This window comes from Lactuca sativa, chromosome 5 (assembly GCF_002870075.4).
Source record: "Lactuca sativa cultivar Salinas chromosome 5, Lsat_Salinas_v11, whole genome shotgun sequence".
Classification (NCBI taxonomy): domain Eukaryota; kingdom Viridiplantae; phylum Streptophyta; class Magnoliopsida; order Asterales; family Asteraceae; genus Lactuca; species Lactuca sativa.
The window spans coordinates 167,435,042-167,453,446 of record NC_056627.2 but is presented as its reverse complement, the minus strand read 5'-3'; the positions used below and the strand labels follow the sequence as shown (position 1 = coordinate 167,453,446).

The 18,405-nt window shown below is 35.8% G+C and overlaps 1 protein-coding gene across 1 annotated transcript; it reads left to right on the top strand.

Moving 5' to 3' along the window:
- Positions 1 to 2,506: 2,506 nt before the first annotated feature.
- LOC111919434 (polyubiquitin-like) lies at positions 2,507 to 3,608 on the top strand. The gene has a single exon (XM_023914994.3). It carries the CDS (start codon positions 2,639 to 2,641, stop codon positions 3,455 to 3,457), a length of 819 nt encoding a protein of 272 aa, XP_023770762.1. The 5' UTR covers positions 2,507 to 2,638; the 3' UTR covers positions 3,458 to 3,608.
- Positions 3,609 to 18,405: the final 14,797 nt, after the last annotated feature.

Sequence of the window (18,405 nt, the reverse complement as noted above, 5' to 3'; positions counted from 1 at the left end):
CGATGCAAGGTTTAGAGAAGACGGAGCAGTCAAGACTTGTCTTTTATTTTGAGTATTCATTATGTTGTTTATGTTATGAAAGAACACACTTGTAATAAAAAAATTATACTATTAATGCAATGGATGTTGTTGTCGCTTGTTTACTACTTTACATTGTTGTGATACATTATATGAAGTCCTCCACCCCGGAACGTTTCCGCCGTCCTCGGTTTTGGGGTGTGACAAGGGTATTGTTTAATTTTGTAGGGATGTATTCGATGAGCTTCCATATATTAGTGATTTGGAACACACATGATCATTAGATAATGGTATTGTACTTGTCATGATGTGTAAATGAGAAAACAGAAATGTACTTTTATTGATTTCTCTATAGCATCATATTTTTATCTCTTCCAATTAGAGCATTGTATTTAAAAAATCTATATAGTTTTAACAATGTCATCCAAAATGTTTCTATTTAGATTTTTGTTTAATTTTGTATGTTTAATTTTGAACTTGTACGATGTTTATATATTTTTTAATTATCGAAGGAATTGATTCAGTTATTTTATAAAAATAAACATTGAATTTGGTAAAAAATAATATAGAGGGTAAAATAGTCATTTTTATAATACAGTACAGAAATTCAGAGGTTCCAACCAAACAACATGTTAAAAATTGAGATCTTAAAAATTCAGACCCTCTTAGAAATTCAGACCTCTTAATAATTCAAATCTTAAAACTTCAGATCCTGCCAAACAGCCCCTAAGACTGTTAAAAATATAGCTTTAAAAGTAAAGTGAGAATTAGCCGATGAAGTCTAAATGAAAGTCATAGATCTTGTCGATAGCTACGCACAGATATAAAGAACGTCGAAAACGGAGCTCCTATGAAGAAGATATGAATTTTTGAAGAAATTGAAAATCCGCTCGCGTCGACAAAGCGCACGGTGCGGACCGGCACTCCACCAAAATCCCGCTACGTGTCACACACCTGCTAGAGCCACGTCAACCCTATCGACCAAGCGTGAGGCACGCCCAGATAGCCTGCGTTACATACCTCTTTCCCATGCCTATAAATTGGTGTTTAACCCCTTTTATTTCTTACACAATCATCTCTCACCATTCCCTCTTTCTAGACCCGATTTTTAGGGGTTTTTGGGGTTCGACAAAATCTCATTTTAGCGAAGCTCTGAAATAGCAGATAGTCGGGAAGAAAGAAGTGTTATGGGGTCCTGTCCGTGACTTTTGGGTTTTCTCTAGAAACTCTTTGTATGTTCGGCTACACTTTCTACGCTTTAAGTGTAACTCATATTTATATTTATAGTATTTGTTATAAATATGTAAATAATATTTATCAGTAATTCCAATCATAATACTGATTGTTCTACTTACGGGAGAGATGCCTAGAATGGTCACGTTGACTTAGTTATTGGATTTCAGAAAAGCTATATGTTGAAGTGGGCCTGCCTCCCAACTTTCCCGCGTTACTGATTCTTATCTAATAAAACTCTTAATATTCACTAGGATTAGTGAAAGATGTAGCTTTCATTACCATATTGCCATAATAATTAATAAGTTATAACATTATAGGTTAATACTTGTTAGGCGCTTTACCAACTAGTTGGATCACCAATAGGATCACCCAAATAACTATCAATCGTTTGAGTAACTATCCAGGTTTCTTACTATATTATGTGTTCCAGTATGTGTCATCTGTATGTTAGGATATAGTTGTCATGTAGTATCCAATTATACAATTAGACTAGCTTAGTTAGTTGCCTGTTATGTTGGAATGTTATCCATTATATTGTTGATATATATTATGTGGGGAGTTGAGGGCGGACTAGCCTCGAAGACTAATAGGCTTGGGCGGACTAACATTATGCTAAAGGCCAAGAAACAGACCGACTATATGCTGAAGGCAAAGAGAGGCCGGGCCAACTTTAAGCTAAAGAGTGGTCACTAAAATTCATGGTTAACCAATTGATATTAAATGTTTTCAGGTACCCCATTGGATGATAAGAATAGCAAGGATTGATTGTGCACACGTACGTTCGCATTAGATCAATGGTCACCTATCAATGTTTGACATTACAACAAAATTATAAATATAATGGCAGTTAAAAAAAAAACAAAACACAATACCAAAATCGAAAGTCTGATAAACTTAATGACTTTATTGCAATTTGGAAAAAATGATTATCGAAAGAATACAAAAGGAAAAAAACCGTTCACCGTTCATTTGGATGATATTGTAACTAAATTATAAATATAATGACTTAATTGAAAAGAAATAAAAAGTAAAATATCAAAATGAAAATTTCAATTATTTGGTGAATTTATCGCTATTTACAAGGAATTTTTTTTTATGGGAAACAACATTTTTTTATACTTTGAACACAGAGACACAATCGATTATTTAAACAAAATAAAAAAATATCAAAACACGATAAATAAAGTATAAGAGTATTTTGTTTTAGATATCCTCTATATATCCAACCAATTAACTTCCATCTTCCACAGCGTAGCCCCTAGCTTAATAATAGGGGCCACTATAGATCAGTGACTTTGTTTCCTCATTTTTGTTCCATAGATGAAAACCGAAACTCATCGACCAAAACTGTCATTATTCAGCCCCAAACGTACATCGCGGCGGTATGCAGATCTTCATCAAAACCCTCACCGGCAAGACCATTACGTTGGAGGTCCAGAGTCCAGATACCATCGACAAAGTCAAGGCCAAGATTCACGACAAGGAAGGTATTCCTCCTGATCAGCAAAGGCTTATTTTCGCCGGAAAGCAGTTGGAAGAAGGCAAAACCCTGTCGGACTACAATATTCAAAAGGAATCCACTGTTCACCTCGTCCTTCGTCTCCGAGGTGGGATGCAGATTTCCGTCAAGACCTTAACTGGAAAAACTTTCACTCTGGAGGTTGAAAGCTCTGATGGGATTCACAATGTCATGGCTAAGATAGACCATAAGGAATCGACGCTGAATATCGTCCTCCGTCGTCACGGCGGGATGCAGATCTTTGTCAAAACGTTAACCGGTACGACAATCCCTTTGGAAGTTGAAGGCTCCGATACGGTTGATAAAGTGAAGGCTAGGGTTCAGGACAAAAGCATTCCACTGAATCAGCAGATTTTGACCTTTAACGACAAGCAGCTTGAGGATGATAGAACTGTGGGCAGTTATAACATCGAACAAGAATCTACGCTGGATCTGGTTCTAAAGTCTGGAGGGGTCATCCGGTTTTTTGTTAAATGTGTTACAGGGAAGACCATTACGCTGGATATGAAAAGCTCGGACACCATTAATGATATGAAGTCAATGATTCGTGACAAAGAAGGTATTCCGGTTGATAAACAAAGGTTTTTATTTGCTGGGAAGCAATTAGAAGATGAGTGGACTTTGGATGATTATAATATTCAGGAGGGGTCTACTGTGCACCTTGTCTGCCGCTTGCGTAGGTAAACTGGAAACTTTTTAGTATTTTTGTAATCTGGTTGCTGCTGTTGCGTAATCTAGTTATGGATAGCAGCTGAAAATATCGTTCTAAGTGAAAAATGATGGTTGTGTTTTGGGTTTATCTCATATTAAGTAATTCTTAGTTTATCCAGACAAATTTTTTGCAAGTAGAAATGTCAACTATCACGAGTAACTTAAGCAAGGAAGTTAACGTTCTTTTATTAAAATTTTACTGCTAACATGAACTATTTTAATATGGGGATAAGTTTGACTTTATTAACTTTTTGATTAAGGACATGTAAATGTGTTTGCCTAATTGTGTAAATGATTAACAAGAGGAATTTGTTCTTTGTTACGAAAGAGTTGCTTCAGTTTTGACCTCGAAAATGGACTGAATATGACATCTCTAGATGATAAAAAAGAGTGAAAGACTTTTTGTTGCACAAATAAGTCGTTGGTGTTTTTTTTTTTTTTTTTTTTTTTTTTTTTTTTTTTTTTTTTTTTTTGAAGTAGGATTTGTCGTCCCCAAAGACTTTTTGTTCTAATTGAATTTTTGACGTGAAGTGTGCATCTTTCCTAATTTTGTAAAGAACATGTGGGCAATCTTACATTTGTAATTGTAACGTATTAACTCGCCATTTGTATGTCTATAAATATCTCTAATTTAGCCTCATTATTGTGTTCATAACTTCATATGGCCATATGGGATTAGAAGGACAATAATTAATATATATGTTTAGTTAATCATACACCTCCACAGTTTTGGTTCTTCTGTTTTTCTTTATGTTGATACTTCATCATTCAACAGTTGCACAAATTTTACTTTCTAACATCATTGTTTTTAAAATGGCAAACACACACAATCTCTACACTACTCTTATACTACTAGTTTAGTCTCCAACAAGATTTGAACCCTAACTTTTAAATATTGGCTATCCTTATTTATATTTCATGTGGACCTGAGATTTTGAGAATTCATTGACATAGCCCAAAGATGGGAAAACCATGCACTTGCATTGCCATCGAATTCTTAGATAAATAAAAAACTATGCTTATTTGTTTCCCACGAATTCAAATATAGTACCAAATCTCGAGGATGAAATATTAGCCTGAAAATGGAGCAACTGGTATCCCAAACTTCTTTCATATCCATGCCATGGCTGCTGTTGTTTTCTACTATAATGAGTTAAATACACAATCTTAAACTGAGAAGTTGCTCTTCCAACTATACAAAAAGCTATGATGTATTCTCTTTCAATTTAATCCATATATCTCCTCTAACTATGACATAAGCACTAACAAAGCACTCCATTACCAACTATCCTTTTTTCCTTTTCCTGTCCATCGTTGTACCTGTTAAACTTATCCCTCATCGTTTAGAATTATTTTGTGTGATTATTAGTGCTAACACGGAAGTCTTGTAATACGGGTTTAGTATTCTCTTTGGAATGGCAAGAATTAACAATGGGCCGTTTAGGAAAATTATCTCAGAATAGTAAAGACGATTTTTTCCTTTTGATTTTTATATTATTAAAAGTTAAAAATTAATTTAAAAAACACTATAAAAGGTAAACTAATCATTTTATGGACTAGTGATCAAAATTGTAATTTTTACAAACCATAAAGACACGATCTTTTATATATATATATATATATATATATATATATATATATATATATATATATATATATATATATATATATATATATATATATATATATATATATATATATATATATATATATATATAGCTTAGGGAATATGTGGTTGTCATGTACATAAGTTTATATATAGAACTCTCCAAACAATGTAGTTTTGATCAATTTATATCCAAATTAATTATGATATCTCTTTTACTATTATTCCTTAAGCATGTAACTTACTACAACATCAAATTTATGTTCTTTTTTTTACATTGTGTCGAACTTAAAGCATTAAAGGTCGTGACCATTTAATCAACCCTTCTAAATTCTAAATGAAAAGTAATAAAATAAAAGATAAAAAAACATATCATAACTCAATCAAATTTTTAACAAAATCAATGGATATAATTTTGCAATTGAAAGACAAAATGTTTGAGTTATATTCGTTAAAAAATATTGATTTTTTATTTTCTTTATAAACTTCAATACTTATTTGCAACAAAAATATATATTAAAACAAAACTAAGAGAAAATGAAATTAGATTTGTTTTGTTTAAAACTATGTCCATTAAAAGGTTCTATATATATATATATATATATATATATATATATATATATATATATATATATATATATATATATATATATATATATATATATAAGGTTAGGTACATAACAGTCACATATTCACTTTTCCCATATATATATATATATATATATATATATATATATATATATATATATATATATATAGGTTATAATGTAGATAGACAACTATTGTGTGTACGTATGGACAATGTTATTCTATGAGAACTACTAAGAGATTAGGTTGTTTACTAATTTGACTACGTTCAATCTTATACAACTATCGTTATTTTCATGCATTCTCAGTAATTTTTATTCGTTTTCTCTCATTTCCATTGTAACACCTTAAGAATTGAAACAATTTTTCACATTTGAAAAACACATTTTAATTAAAACCATTCATTCATAAAATGTCATAGCATCATATTTTTGTTTCACAAATGTCTCCCAAGATCAAAATACATCCAATCCCATATGTGTGTACGAATCAAGCCGGCGCCTTCCCGCGGTCATCGCTGGTACCTGAAACACATAACACTAAACATTGTAAGCATAAGCTTAGTGAGTTTCCCAAAATACCACAATAATCACATAATAGCCACTCGAGGCTGTAACTCTGTTGACTCTCTGGTCAATGTGTCTCAGTGGGGCCCTCCAGCCCCAACTCTCTGTCGGCCCTCTGGCTCTAACTCTAGGGACCCGAAAGTCCCAACTCTGTAATTCTGAATCATGCACATCACATATCACAATAAATCACAACACATAATAACATGCAATCACACTGGCATATAACTCTATAATACTCTGTCTCTTAACTCTGTTACCACACTAGGTAAAGTATAATGAGAAGACTCACCTCGGGTATCTCGGTAAATCTCTGACTCGGTAAATGCTGGCCTAGCCTCCGCCTAATCATATAAAAATAACACTCTATTTAATATAACTCTCAAAGGCTAGACTATGCTCTCTTATGACACTCTCAGAAAGGTAAAAGACCATTTTACCCCTCTCATAGCTCAAAGGCCCCACAATAGACCATACCCTAAAAGTCAACCAAAAGTCAACTCTCCGGGTTATGCTGCGCGTACCAGATGTGTACGCTGAGCGTACCTGGCTGCACCTCAGAATCGGGGAGCGCCTCCCAGTACGCGGCGCGTACTAGGAATTACGCTCAGCGTACTCCCCTGCTTCAGTCCTTTTTGCTCTTGAGGTCTTAAACAGTTAAGACCTACGTCCATATTTTAGATCTGACCCCTTCTAAGCCTCTTAATCCATAAAGTTGATGACTCCGCGTCCAAATTAAGCGCGTGAGTACGCGCAGCGTACCCCTCTGGTACGCCCAACTTACTCACTTGCTACACATCCTCCACTCAAGGACTAAACATGAAAATTCAATAAAGAACAAGGATGAAAGATATGCACCTGAATCTCGGGGTGTTACATCCATTCTTACAGAATACGACTTAATATACATACTCATAACATTCTGACAGAATGAGAATAATAATAAAAAATCTATAATAACCTTATAGACGATTTAATTAGTAAGAATGACAATAGTTATGTAAGATTGAACATGTTTATATTATTAAACAACATATTTTCTTTGTCATTTCACAGAATGGCATTGTCCATACGTCCACACAGTAGATGTCAATCTACATTTGAACACACACTCACACACACACACACACACACACACACACATATATATATATATATATATATATATATATATATATATATATATATATATATATATATATATAAGGCATTAAGTTTTCAAAAGAGTAATTTATGATACTAAAATTTTCAATTTGTTTCAATGTTTACGATTTGATTGGTTAACCTAGTTGCCAATTGACGTGATATGATGACATGTTAGTCTTTATTGATCTGGTGCGGACATAACATGATGACGTGATACTTTTTGGTGACATCACTTTCCGGGTGTCAAAATAGGAAAATAAAATAAAAATAGTGACTTAACTGAAGAAAACACAATGTGAATTAAATCGAGTTTTTTAAAAAAACTTAGTGTCTTTTATATATATTTCCCTTATTTTAACATAATAATCACAATTTGGTGGAGGGTTAGAGGCCCTTTGTAGACAAGCTTTTGGAGCAAGACAACATATAGAAATTAACGTCTATATATTCAGTTTCATAATCTCATTATTATTACTTTGCATTCCAATTTCCATCTCTTGGACTTTCTTTGACAAATTATTGATTTTAACTTACCACAACAATTTAATCTCGCATGAAATTCATAAATACTCTATTTACCTGATTTCATCTATGTTTTCGGTGTAATTGTCAAGCATAGTTATATTTCCCCAATCACGGAGCATGACAATGTAACTAATCACGAGCTTCACCGATTTTTATTTTTCATTTCCCTTATTTGTTGGAGTTTGACCTTCAAGTTAAAGATAGGTCATATTGACATTGCTACGACGTTTAATATGTTAAAATGGTTCTATTTGGTGATGGTGTTTTATTTCAAAATTCCATCATTATGTAAGAATGTTGGAGTGATTTTCTCCATCCACCACTTGTATATATGAATGGTTTTTTTCTAGTTTGTTGTTCATCAGCTATTAGGGTTTGCTAATCATATTCTTTTTAAAATAAAAAGTTCTAATTATTCATTGCTTACAAATTTATGATAACAACTACTGCCTAGATTTTGTAGGCTCAAATGGTGGTCCATATAACTTCTTGTCTTAATATTCGACTTGTTACGAAATCCATAGCTCAAAACAATACTTCTTTCCATATAATCTTTCATTTCGTCCACTAAGTTTAGGGTATCTACTATACATTAAGTTAAGTAGAGTTTAATGGATAGACACTTCAAAAATGTTTCATAATGCAATGAATTAATTTCATCAACTAAATTTTGGGCATCCCACGTTAGCATCAAGGATGTCGGAGTTTGAAATACAAACTAATTATGGCACTACATGTAACATCCTAAACTTAAGACTATGTTATTAAATTAATAATGTAAAAAATAAAGGATGATTTATATGAAATAACTCATTATGGAATAATCATATCATAAGCTGATATGAAGTTTTGAAATTTAAAAGTAAAAATAATAACATTTTAAAAGTTAAATGGCCAAAAGTATCAAATTGGCAAAATGAATTTACTAAAGGGTTGACTCAGTTAGTGGAAGGGACTACCAAAGTTGTACAATGGATAGTGGAGTATTTATTATGTAAATATTTTCAGAAAATATGAAAATAAATAAGAAAACGTAGAAATTGGAATAAATGCTTAAAATATAGGGACCAAATATAAAAAAGAGAGGAAATAAAATGCAAACTCTCTTTATTCTCTCTTCCAGATGTATTCTTAGTCCTAGTGACTCCTTAATGGCGATTTTACTCCTCCATTCCATATATGGTTTGTTTCAAGTGATGAATTAAGGTACCAAGCAAAGGACATGAATGAAATCTTGCAAGGTAAAAATCTCCTCACCATTTTGCCTAGAAATCATTTTGGTGAAGTGGGTAAAACTCCAATGTCGAATTTGATGGGATACAATGATTGGGGTAATGGTTTCTAATATCCATGGAGTGGTTTTGATGATCCCATCCTCAAACCAACCATTCCATAGTGGATTTGAGGATTTTGGTGAAAACTCTCATGAACCCTATAAAACCCAAATTATGGATATTGCAATTTATGATGAAATTTGATTGGATTCTATTACCTAGATGATATTTGATAATGTTGATAGCTTTCAAGGATTCGATGTCATCATCATTAAAGGAACAAGTTCCCTTGTAAGCCAAGATTTTTTGATCGATAAACTCCTCCTCAGAGGGAGCGAGGATACTTGCGGGAGAGCTGAGTATCTTCCTACTCATGATCAGTGAAAGGAAACAAGAAAAATAAAAGAGAATGAGGAAGAAGATTTACCACGGAGATGCATGATAACACTTGAGAGATAGCTAGAATAAATAAAGAATGATGAGGAATGTGACATCCCCATTTTCACGGTCAGAAAAAACCGATTTTGTTTATGCTTTATAAAAATCAGAGTATCTCTTTTAATAAAAAGGTTGCAGAATTTGTTCCCAGTGAAACATGATAAATACGTTTTCAAAGCATTTCTGAAGAAAAGTATTTTTATTTATTTTAAAACATTTGGGATGTCATTGTCAATACAGAAACATAAGCACAAACAGAACTTACATTCATTATCACTAGTGATTTATATCTCCTTAATCTCTTAGTGTAATGTGACTTCATATCAACACATGTGATATAAATAAACTGAGTGGGTCAGGTTGGGAAACCTGGTGAGTACATAGGGTTTTCAACCCACAATAATATAATTATTATGTTTAAACATCAAACAATCAACCTAATTACCCATCCCCATTATCTTCTTTACTCTTAAGGATCTACCCTAAGAATTAGCTATTCATCGTTCATTCATTCCTAAGGATCATCCTAAGGAATCGGCACGAGGTCCATCATTGCCACAGTTTACACAACGTGCACTAAGTCTGCATAGTCGCCAGGGCTTAGGCATCAAGTTTGCATGATCACCAAGGTTTAGGCATCAAGTCTGCACGATCACCAGGGTTTAGGCACGAAGTCTGCATACTCACCAGGTTTAGAGTACACCGGGTGAACACATCGTTCACAACACCTACGGGTTGCGAGCCTACTAGTGTTCCAGTAGACTGTCTAGAATAGTCTATGGTTGTCATCCATACACTGCTGAATAACGGGGCCATCGTTTGGGAAAAAGGCTTCTCACATCGTCCACCTCTCACCCTCACCTCACGGTCTATTTCACCTCTCAACTCATCATCCAACTCATACTCCATCTATTACATCTACCCATGTTTTACCCTAACATTATCGTAGATATAAAATACGTATAAAGTTTAAATCATTTAAAACATGTATAAAATCGTTCATCCAACATAGACAGCAAGTATTCAGATAATAAGCACACATAGCATGTAATTTATATAAAATACTTCATATTTATGTTCAAGATGAAAGTAACTATGCGGTCACTTGATACGGTGGTGACTCAGTACTCGGACATCATTTCGTTACTCTTAAAACATTTTGCCTCGACAAAACAGCGGGTTTTATCGAAAACCGAGCTTCGCTCGTGTGCTAGGGATTTAGCTAGGGTTTAGGGGGTTTAGGGGGGGGGGGTTGGGATCCTAGAGAAGGAAAGAAAATAGAGAGAGAACTGATTTTGGTGTGAAAATGCGGGCAGCCCTCGGCCTCCTTTTATAGCTTGGTCCTCGGACGTACGCTGGGCGTACAGGTCCTCGGACGCGGGGCATAGTTCGCATCGTACAGCACGTGGCGAGGTTTCGGTGGTGGAGCGTGGCTTGTCTCGGAACCACGCAAATGACCAGAACGCTGGGCGTACTGAGCTGTGGACACTTGGCGTATGCGAAGGACAACGTGTCATCATCCGAAGCGAGTCCTGATCATCATCAAACGGATGGAATTCAGCCACGTCATCGATCTCGCATCAAATTTTGCAAATTCCCTTTCCGTCTCCTAAAAATCACAACTCTCGCATACGAGCTCTGTTTTCGACGTTCTTTATATCCACGTGAAGTCGGGAACGTACTCTACAACTTTTATCTAGACTCCGTCGGCTAATTTTGACTTTATTTTAAAAGTTATATTATTTATAGGGCGGGACAGGATTGGTCCGTTAAAAATTCATAACTTCTTCCTCCGACGTCCGTTTTTGTCTGTATTTTTATCGTTATGCTACAAATAACGAGATCTTCGATTCTCATTTAGGCTGTGTCGGCTAAAAATCGCTCGATCTAATATTCGGATTTCGGGCTGTACACTACTAAGCCGAAACTTCGAAAAAATCATAACTTCCTCATACGAAGTCAGATTTGGGCGTTCTTTTCATGGACGCTCTCGGTTTAACGTATTCTATGAATTTTGTTTAGATCGCTATGGCTGAATATCACTCCATCGTAAATTCACTATTCATGCTTCCCAATGTCGTGCCGGTTCCGTCGTGAAACTTCGACGGATCATAACTTCTTCGTTATAACTTGGATTTCGGCGTTCTTTATATGTACGGAAACCTTGTAACATGTACTACAACTTGGTTAAGATTATTTATTCTAAATAATCTTTTGTCAAAAAGTCATTTTCAACCCTTATTATCTCTAAATTGACTAGCCCGGATCTACGGGCGTTACAATTATTCCCCCCTTAGGATGATTATGTCCCAGAATCATCAACGAAACAGGGATCGTATAATGACTCCATACGTCATATCTTCATCCTATGTAATAATTATAACTTCTATATTCCTTCGAGTCTATTTCTTAGACTTCTTGACTGTAAGCAGTACTTAATCGTGCGCCTGCTCTTTATCTCAGGTTAGACTCCAAATTATGACCTATCATCATGTGATGCACGTTTAGACTCAAGTCTCTTAGAGTCAAATTCCAGAATGGAATATACCTTCCTTCATGTTCTAATGTGTTATAAGCACATCTCAACATGTATCACTTTTAGCTTTCAATTCCTTTAAAAACGAGCACAATACTTCTATTGATCGCTTCAATTATCTTTTACTTCAATCTTCTGGCTTAGGTTAGATGCTACGTCGAACTTGGTTCTTTGAACCACGTAACATACTCATCGTAGTCGGACTCAATTCGTTATGACCACTAGGGTCGGAATAACAACAATCTTCTTAGACATCACTGAAATGATAGTAACAACATATTTGAATAAAACGAAATCAATTATTGGCTTCTTGGTAACCTTGTGACTTTCCCTGATCCAAGCGTCATCTTGTGCTTCTGGTAGTATATGCATCTACTACCTTTCACACCTACTCATACTCGTCCCAAGTATTGTCTCGCAGTCCCCAAGTCACCATACAAGAAAACCACATAACAGTTTGACACACCAGATAACAAAACGTAGGCTTCATTATTTCTTGAAACTATTACATAGGTGTTCAAGTTCACCCTAGACTATGCCTCAAATAGGCTATATCATACGATTCTATCCCCTTGGTTACTTCATAATTTGATCTTTGGGTATGAATTCCTCATCCTTGATTCCTCACGTGGTTTTATGCTTCGTCAAGGATCATGTGAAATGCCCTTGGCCTTGTTGGCGTGTTTGGCAGTGCTGCCTCGTTTTTCTTTGGGAACTCCTTAGAAATATGCCCTTCTTTGTTACATCCATAGCACACCTTCTTGTTGGACGCACACTGGCTGGCGTAATGCCCTGTCTTTCCACATTTGTAGCAAGTCACCTCCTCGCTACATTTCCCGAAGTGCTTCTTTTTACACTTCTCGCACCACTTGGCTTCACCTCCTCCTCCTTCTTCAGTCTTTGAGAATTTCCTTTTTTTGTTGGATTTTGAAAATCCTTCATGCTTCCTTTTCTCGCCAACTTCATCTCTCTCCAGACCCTTTTCCCTAATCTGGGTCTCAAAATTCCTGGCTGCCCAGATGGCAGCTTTCAAAGTGGTTGCTTGCTTGACCATTGGACCAAAGTCTGCTAGTAATCCATGGGCAAACTTGTTAACCTTGGAGAGTTCGGTTGGGACTAGGTAAGGAACAAGCTTCATTTTCTCGGTAAAACTTGCAGCATATTCGATGACACTCATCCTTCCCTACTTTAGATTCTGGAACTCATTGTTGATCTCCAGAAGAACTTGCTCAGAGCAGTACTGCATCTTTAATTGTACCAGAAAATCTTCCCATGACATCTTGCTTGCTTCTCGTTTGAACATCGAATCAGCTAGTAGCTTCCACCAGCTTAGTACTCCAGATTTCAATAGAGGAACCGCGAGAGCGGTCTTTTGCGTGTTGCTACACTCACAACTCTCAAACATCGTCTCCATCTCGGAGATCTAGTTCATGACTACCGCTGGCGTCGGGCTTCCAGATAGACTCGGTGGATTGAATGCCATGAAATCCTTGTATTTGCATCCACGTCGATCATTTCCTCCATCTTGGTGCTTTCACCTAACTATCGGTGGGTTGGCTTCACTAACAGTCCCACTGTAGTTTCCTCCTTCTGACTGCCCATCATTCAGCTCGGGCTGTTCAATTGGTATCGTAAGTTCTTCTCGGTTCTGTTGAAGTAAACACCATGTTTCCTCCATTTGGTGATCGAACATCATCTGGATCACCGCTTGCACTCCGTCCATCGTTATTGGCTCAGGTGCCACCTCTTCGACAACAGGTATCTGTTGTATCACTGGAGGTTGAGGGGGTTGGTTCCTATTTCCATTTGCGTTTACGTTTCCGCTACGGGTCCTTTCCATCTTGATTTATACACCGAATAAGGTGAATCTAGATCTTTATTTAGGATAGACATTTAAATCATCCTTATCACTCCGAAACCTATACATGATAGTTCTAATATAGTAGTCGTACGTTCAAAATCCTAAACACATAAGGTTTCCAGATCCGGTCGGCAACAGACCATAGATCCGAATAAACAACAACATATAAGGCACAAAGCATTTAGCATATAAAAGCATTTTAGGCATAATTCCTAAAATAAGCTAGTGCTTGGGTCTATTCAGGTGTATTACCTAAATCTATTAGACACACTCCTCACAATCATTTCTTAGCATTCTAAGTTTAAGTCTACAAATAAATTCATATTCCTAGTTCGCTTAAACTAATGCTCTAATACCAACTGTGACATCCCCATTTTCATGGCCAGAAAAGACCGATTTTTTTTATGCTTTATAAAAATCAGAGTATCTCTTTTAATAAAAAGGTTGCAAAATTTGTTCCCAGTGAAACATGATAAATACGTTTTCAAAGCATTTACGAAGAGAAGTATTTTTATTTATTTAAAACATTTGGAATGTCATTGTCAATACAGAAACATAAACACAAATAGAACTTACATTCATTATCACTAGTGATTTATATCTCCTTAATCTCTTAGTGTAATGTGACCTCATATCAACACCTATGATATAAATAAACTGAGTGGGTCAGGTTGGGAAACTTGGTGAGTACATAGGGTTTTCAACCCACAATAATATAATTATTATGTTTAAACATCAAACAATCAACCTAATTACCAATCCCCATTATCTTCTTTACTCTTAAGGATCTATCCTAAGAATCAGCTATTCATCGTTCATTCATTCCTAAGGATCATCCTAAGGAATTCGCACGAGGTCCATCGTTGCCACAGTTTACACAACGGGCACTAAGTCTGCATAGTCGCCAGGGCTTAGGCATCAAGTTTGCATGATCACCAAGGTTTAGGCATCAAGTGTGCATGATCACCAGGGTTTAGGCACCAAGTCTGCATGGTCACCAAGGTTTAGAGTACACCAGGTGAACACATCGTTCACAACACCACAGGTTGCGAGCCTGCTAGTGTTCCACTAGACTGTCTAGAATAGTCTGTGGTTGTCATCCATACTCTGCTGAATAACGGGGCCATCATTTGGGAAAAAGGCTTCTCACATCGTCCACCTCTCACCTCACCTCACGGTCTATTTCACCTCTCAACTCATCATCCAACTCATACTCCATCTATTACGTCTACCCATGTTTTACCCAAACATTATCGTAGATATAAAATATACAGTTTAAATCATTTAAAACATGTATAACATGGTTCATCCAACATAGACAGCAAGTATTCAGATAATAAGCATACATAGCACGTAATTTATATAAAATACATCATATTTATGTGTAAGATGAAAGTAACTATGCAGTCAATTGATACGGTGGTGACTCGGTACTCGGACAACACTTCGTTAATCTTAAAACATTTTCCCTCGACAAAACAACGGGTTTTATCGAAAACCGGGCTTCGCTTGGAGCAGCATTTCGAAACCGAAAGACCCTTTTTATCAGGACTCCGGGAGCTTTGGGGCTTCCCTCAGGTGCTAGAGGGTTTAGGGGGGGGGGGTTTGGGATCCTAGAAAGAGAAAGAAACTAGAGAGAGAAGTGATTTTGATGTGAAAATGCGGGCAGCCCTTGGCCTCCTTTTATAGCCTGGTCCTCGGACGTATGCTGGGCGTACAGGTCCTCGGACGCATGGCGTAGTTCGCATCGTACTGCACGTGGTGAGGTTTCGGTGGTGGAGCGTGGCTTGTCTCGGAACCGTGCAAATGACCGGAACGCTGGGCGTACCGAGCTGTGGACGCTGGGCATATGCGAAGGACGACGTGTCATCATCCGAAGCGAGTCCTGATCATCATTGAACAGCTGGAATTCAGCCACGTCATCGATCTCGCATCAGATTTCGCAAATTCCCTTTCCGACTTCTAAAAATCATAACTCTCGCATTCAAGCTCCATTTTCAACGTTCTTTTTATCCACACGAAGGCGGGAACGTACTCTACAACTTTCATTTAGACTCCGTCGGCTAATTTTGAATTTATTTGAAAAGTTATATTATTTACAGGCCGGGACAGGATTGGTCCGTTAAAAATTCATAACTTCTTCATCCGACGTCCGTTTTCATCTGTATTTTTATTGTTACGCTAAAAATAACGAGATCTTCGATTCTCATTTAGGTTGTGTCGGCTAAAAACCGCTTGATCTAATATTCGAATTTCGGGCTGTACACTGCTAAGCCGAAACTTCGAAGAAATATAACTTCCTCATACAAGATCAGATTTGGGCGTTCTTTTCATGGAAGCTCTCGGTTTAACATATTATACGACTTTCATTTAGATCTCTATGGCTGAATATCGCTCCATCGTAAATTCACTATTTATGCTTCCCAGTATCGTGCAGGTTCCATCGTGAAACTTCGACGGGTCATAACTTCTTCGTTATAACTCGGATTTCGGCGTTCTTTATATGTACGGAAACCTTGTAACATGTACTACAACTTGGTTAAGATTATTTATTCTAACTAATCTTTTGTCGAAAAGTCGTTTTTGACCCTTATTATCTGTAAATTGACTAGCCCGGATCTACGGGCGTTACAAGGAACCCCTTGCCCTATTTATTCGGGGTCACAAAAGAGAGAGAAGTTATTTGACAGATAAACATGCCTAGGTAAATGGATAGAATTCTATCTGTTAGAGTTTAAATTTCAATTTTTTTTATCTTAATTTAATTAAAATTATACTTTTTAAATATTCGAAATTAATTTTAATATTCTACAGGTATAATTTTAGGGCAATTGTTAGGGATCAAGATCCTTAACATATCTAGGATCTCGAATCTTAAAGTAAAGTCAAGATCCTAAAAGTATATATTAACGAGGCTGGATACTTACCATCACCAATATTATTTCCTAACGAGATTAACGAATATATTTTCTTGTTTGTTAGTGACATGGGTAGAAATAGTCAACACAAATCGCATATACACTGAAGAATCTCTCCCATCAAAGCTTAAAATTCAGATTCACCAAGTCAAAGGAACATGCAAGGTCTTGTTGAACAGGATCCCGAGAATATTGGACATCCAGTTAATTAAACTAGGCTATAAATACACATGTATGAAACACACAACAGACACTTAGAGCTACCAAATCATTTGTACATGTACTTTCAAACACGTTTCTTTAATTTACATTGTGATTAATAAGATTAAACTTGGCAGGTGATCATTATCACCTCCCAAGATTTTATGTCGAAGATCCTAACAAGGATCAAGGGCTTTCCTTGTAAGATCACTTATGTCACTTTCATTTCGTTTTCACATTAATGTTGATTGCAACACCACAGCCTCTCATACAATTTTGTTTATATTCCTTTGTTCACTTTTCAACCAAAACACACACACACAGATATATATATATATATATATATATATATATATGTGTGTGTGTGTGTGTGTGTAGTGGTGTAGTATTAGCTTGGAAGAGTACTAAGTAATACACCATATTGGATTTAACAACGAACTTAAAGTATATTGCAACTATTTAGACTGCAAAGGAAAACTATGTGTCAAAAAGAGATTCATTAGTGATATCAGTGCTGAAATTCAATCATTGATGGTCCTTCTAATTTTTCTTGCGACTATAAGGGTGAACTTACCTTGTGTAAGGATTCCAAGTCACACAAGATCAGATGACGTATACTTAGTAAGTACCATCACATTCAATAGTGAGTTGAATTTGAAGAACTCATTTTCCATATAGTCATATCGGAAGAAAATTTTTGAGTTCCATTATCTGAGCTAATGTCAGTGATGAAGTTTGATAGTCAAACATGGTCCATAGGCATTATATTTGCAAATGAAATTGCTTGAGTCTATTTAGTTTAGTTTCTTTTAAATATGAGAACTTAAGCAGTATACGTCTTAATTTGATTTGGAAATTATTAAGTGGAAATCTTAATAAATGATGGAGATCAATCATTTTAATTTGTTTATCAGTATGTTCTCATTTTCATGTTTGGAACCCACTTCTCGATTATTAAGTTACCCAAATCTCCACAGTCGGTCATACTCTTGGAAGTAAGTAGTAATCTAAGACTGTAAGGGAGTATTAGTAGATTGTCTATGGTGATTGGACACAACATATAGATTGCGACTAACACTCACGGGTACTTAATGGAGATTTAAGTATTGGAAAAACCCATAGTTAGAGATTACTTAATGGATTAAGTCACAAGTAATTATAAGATGATAACATCTTCTATTCTTCAAATTAAAACATGAGGGGTTTTTCTTTACAAGTTTATTAGGCATTGGTCTTCTCCAACGTTGTTCACAATAGGCAAT

What these genes read in the sequence shown, in the direction of transcription:
- LOC111919434 (XM_023914994.3), top strand. Translation starts at nt 2,639, where the DNA reads ATGCAGATCTTCATCAAAACCCTCACCGGCAAGACCATTACGTTGGAG.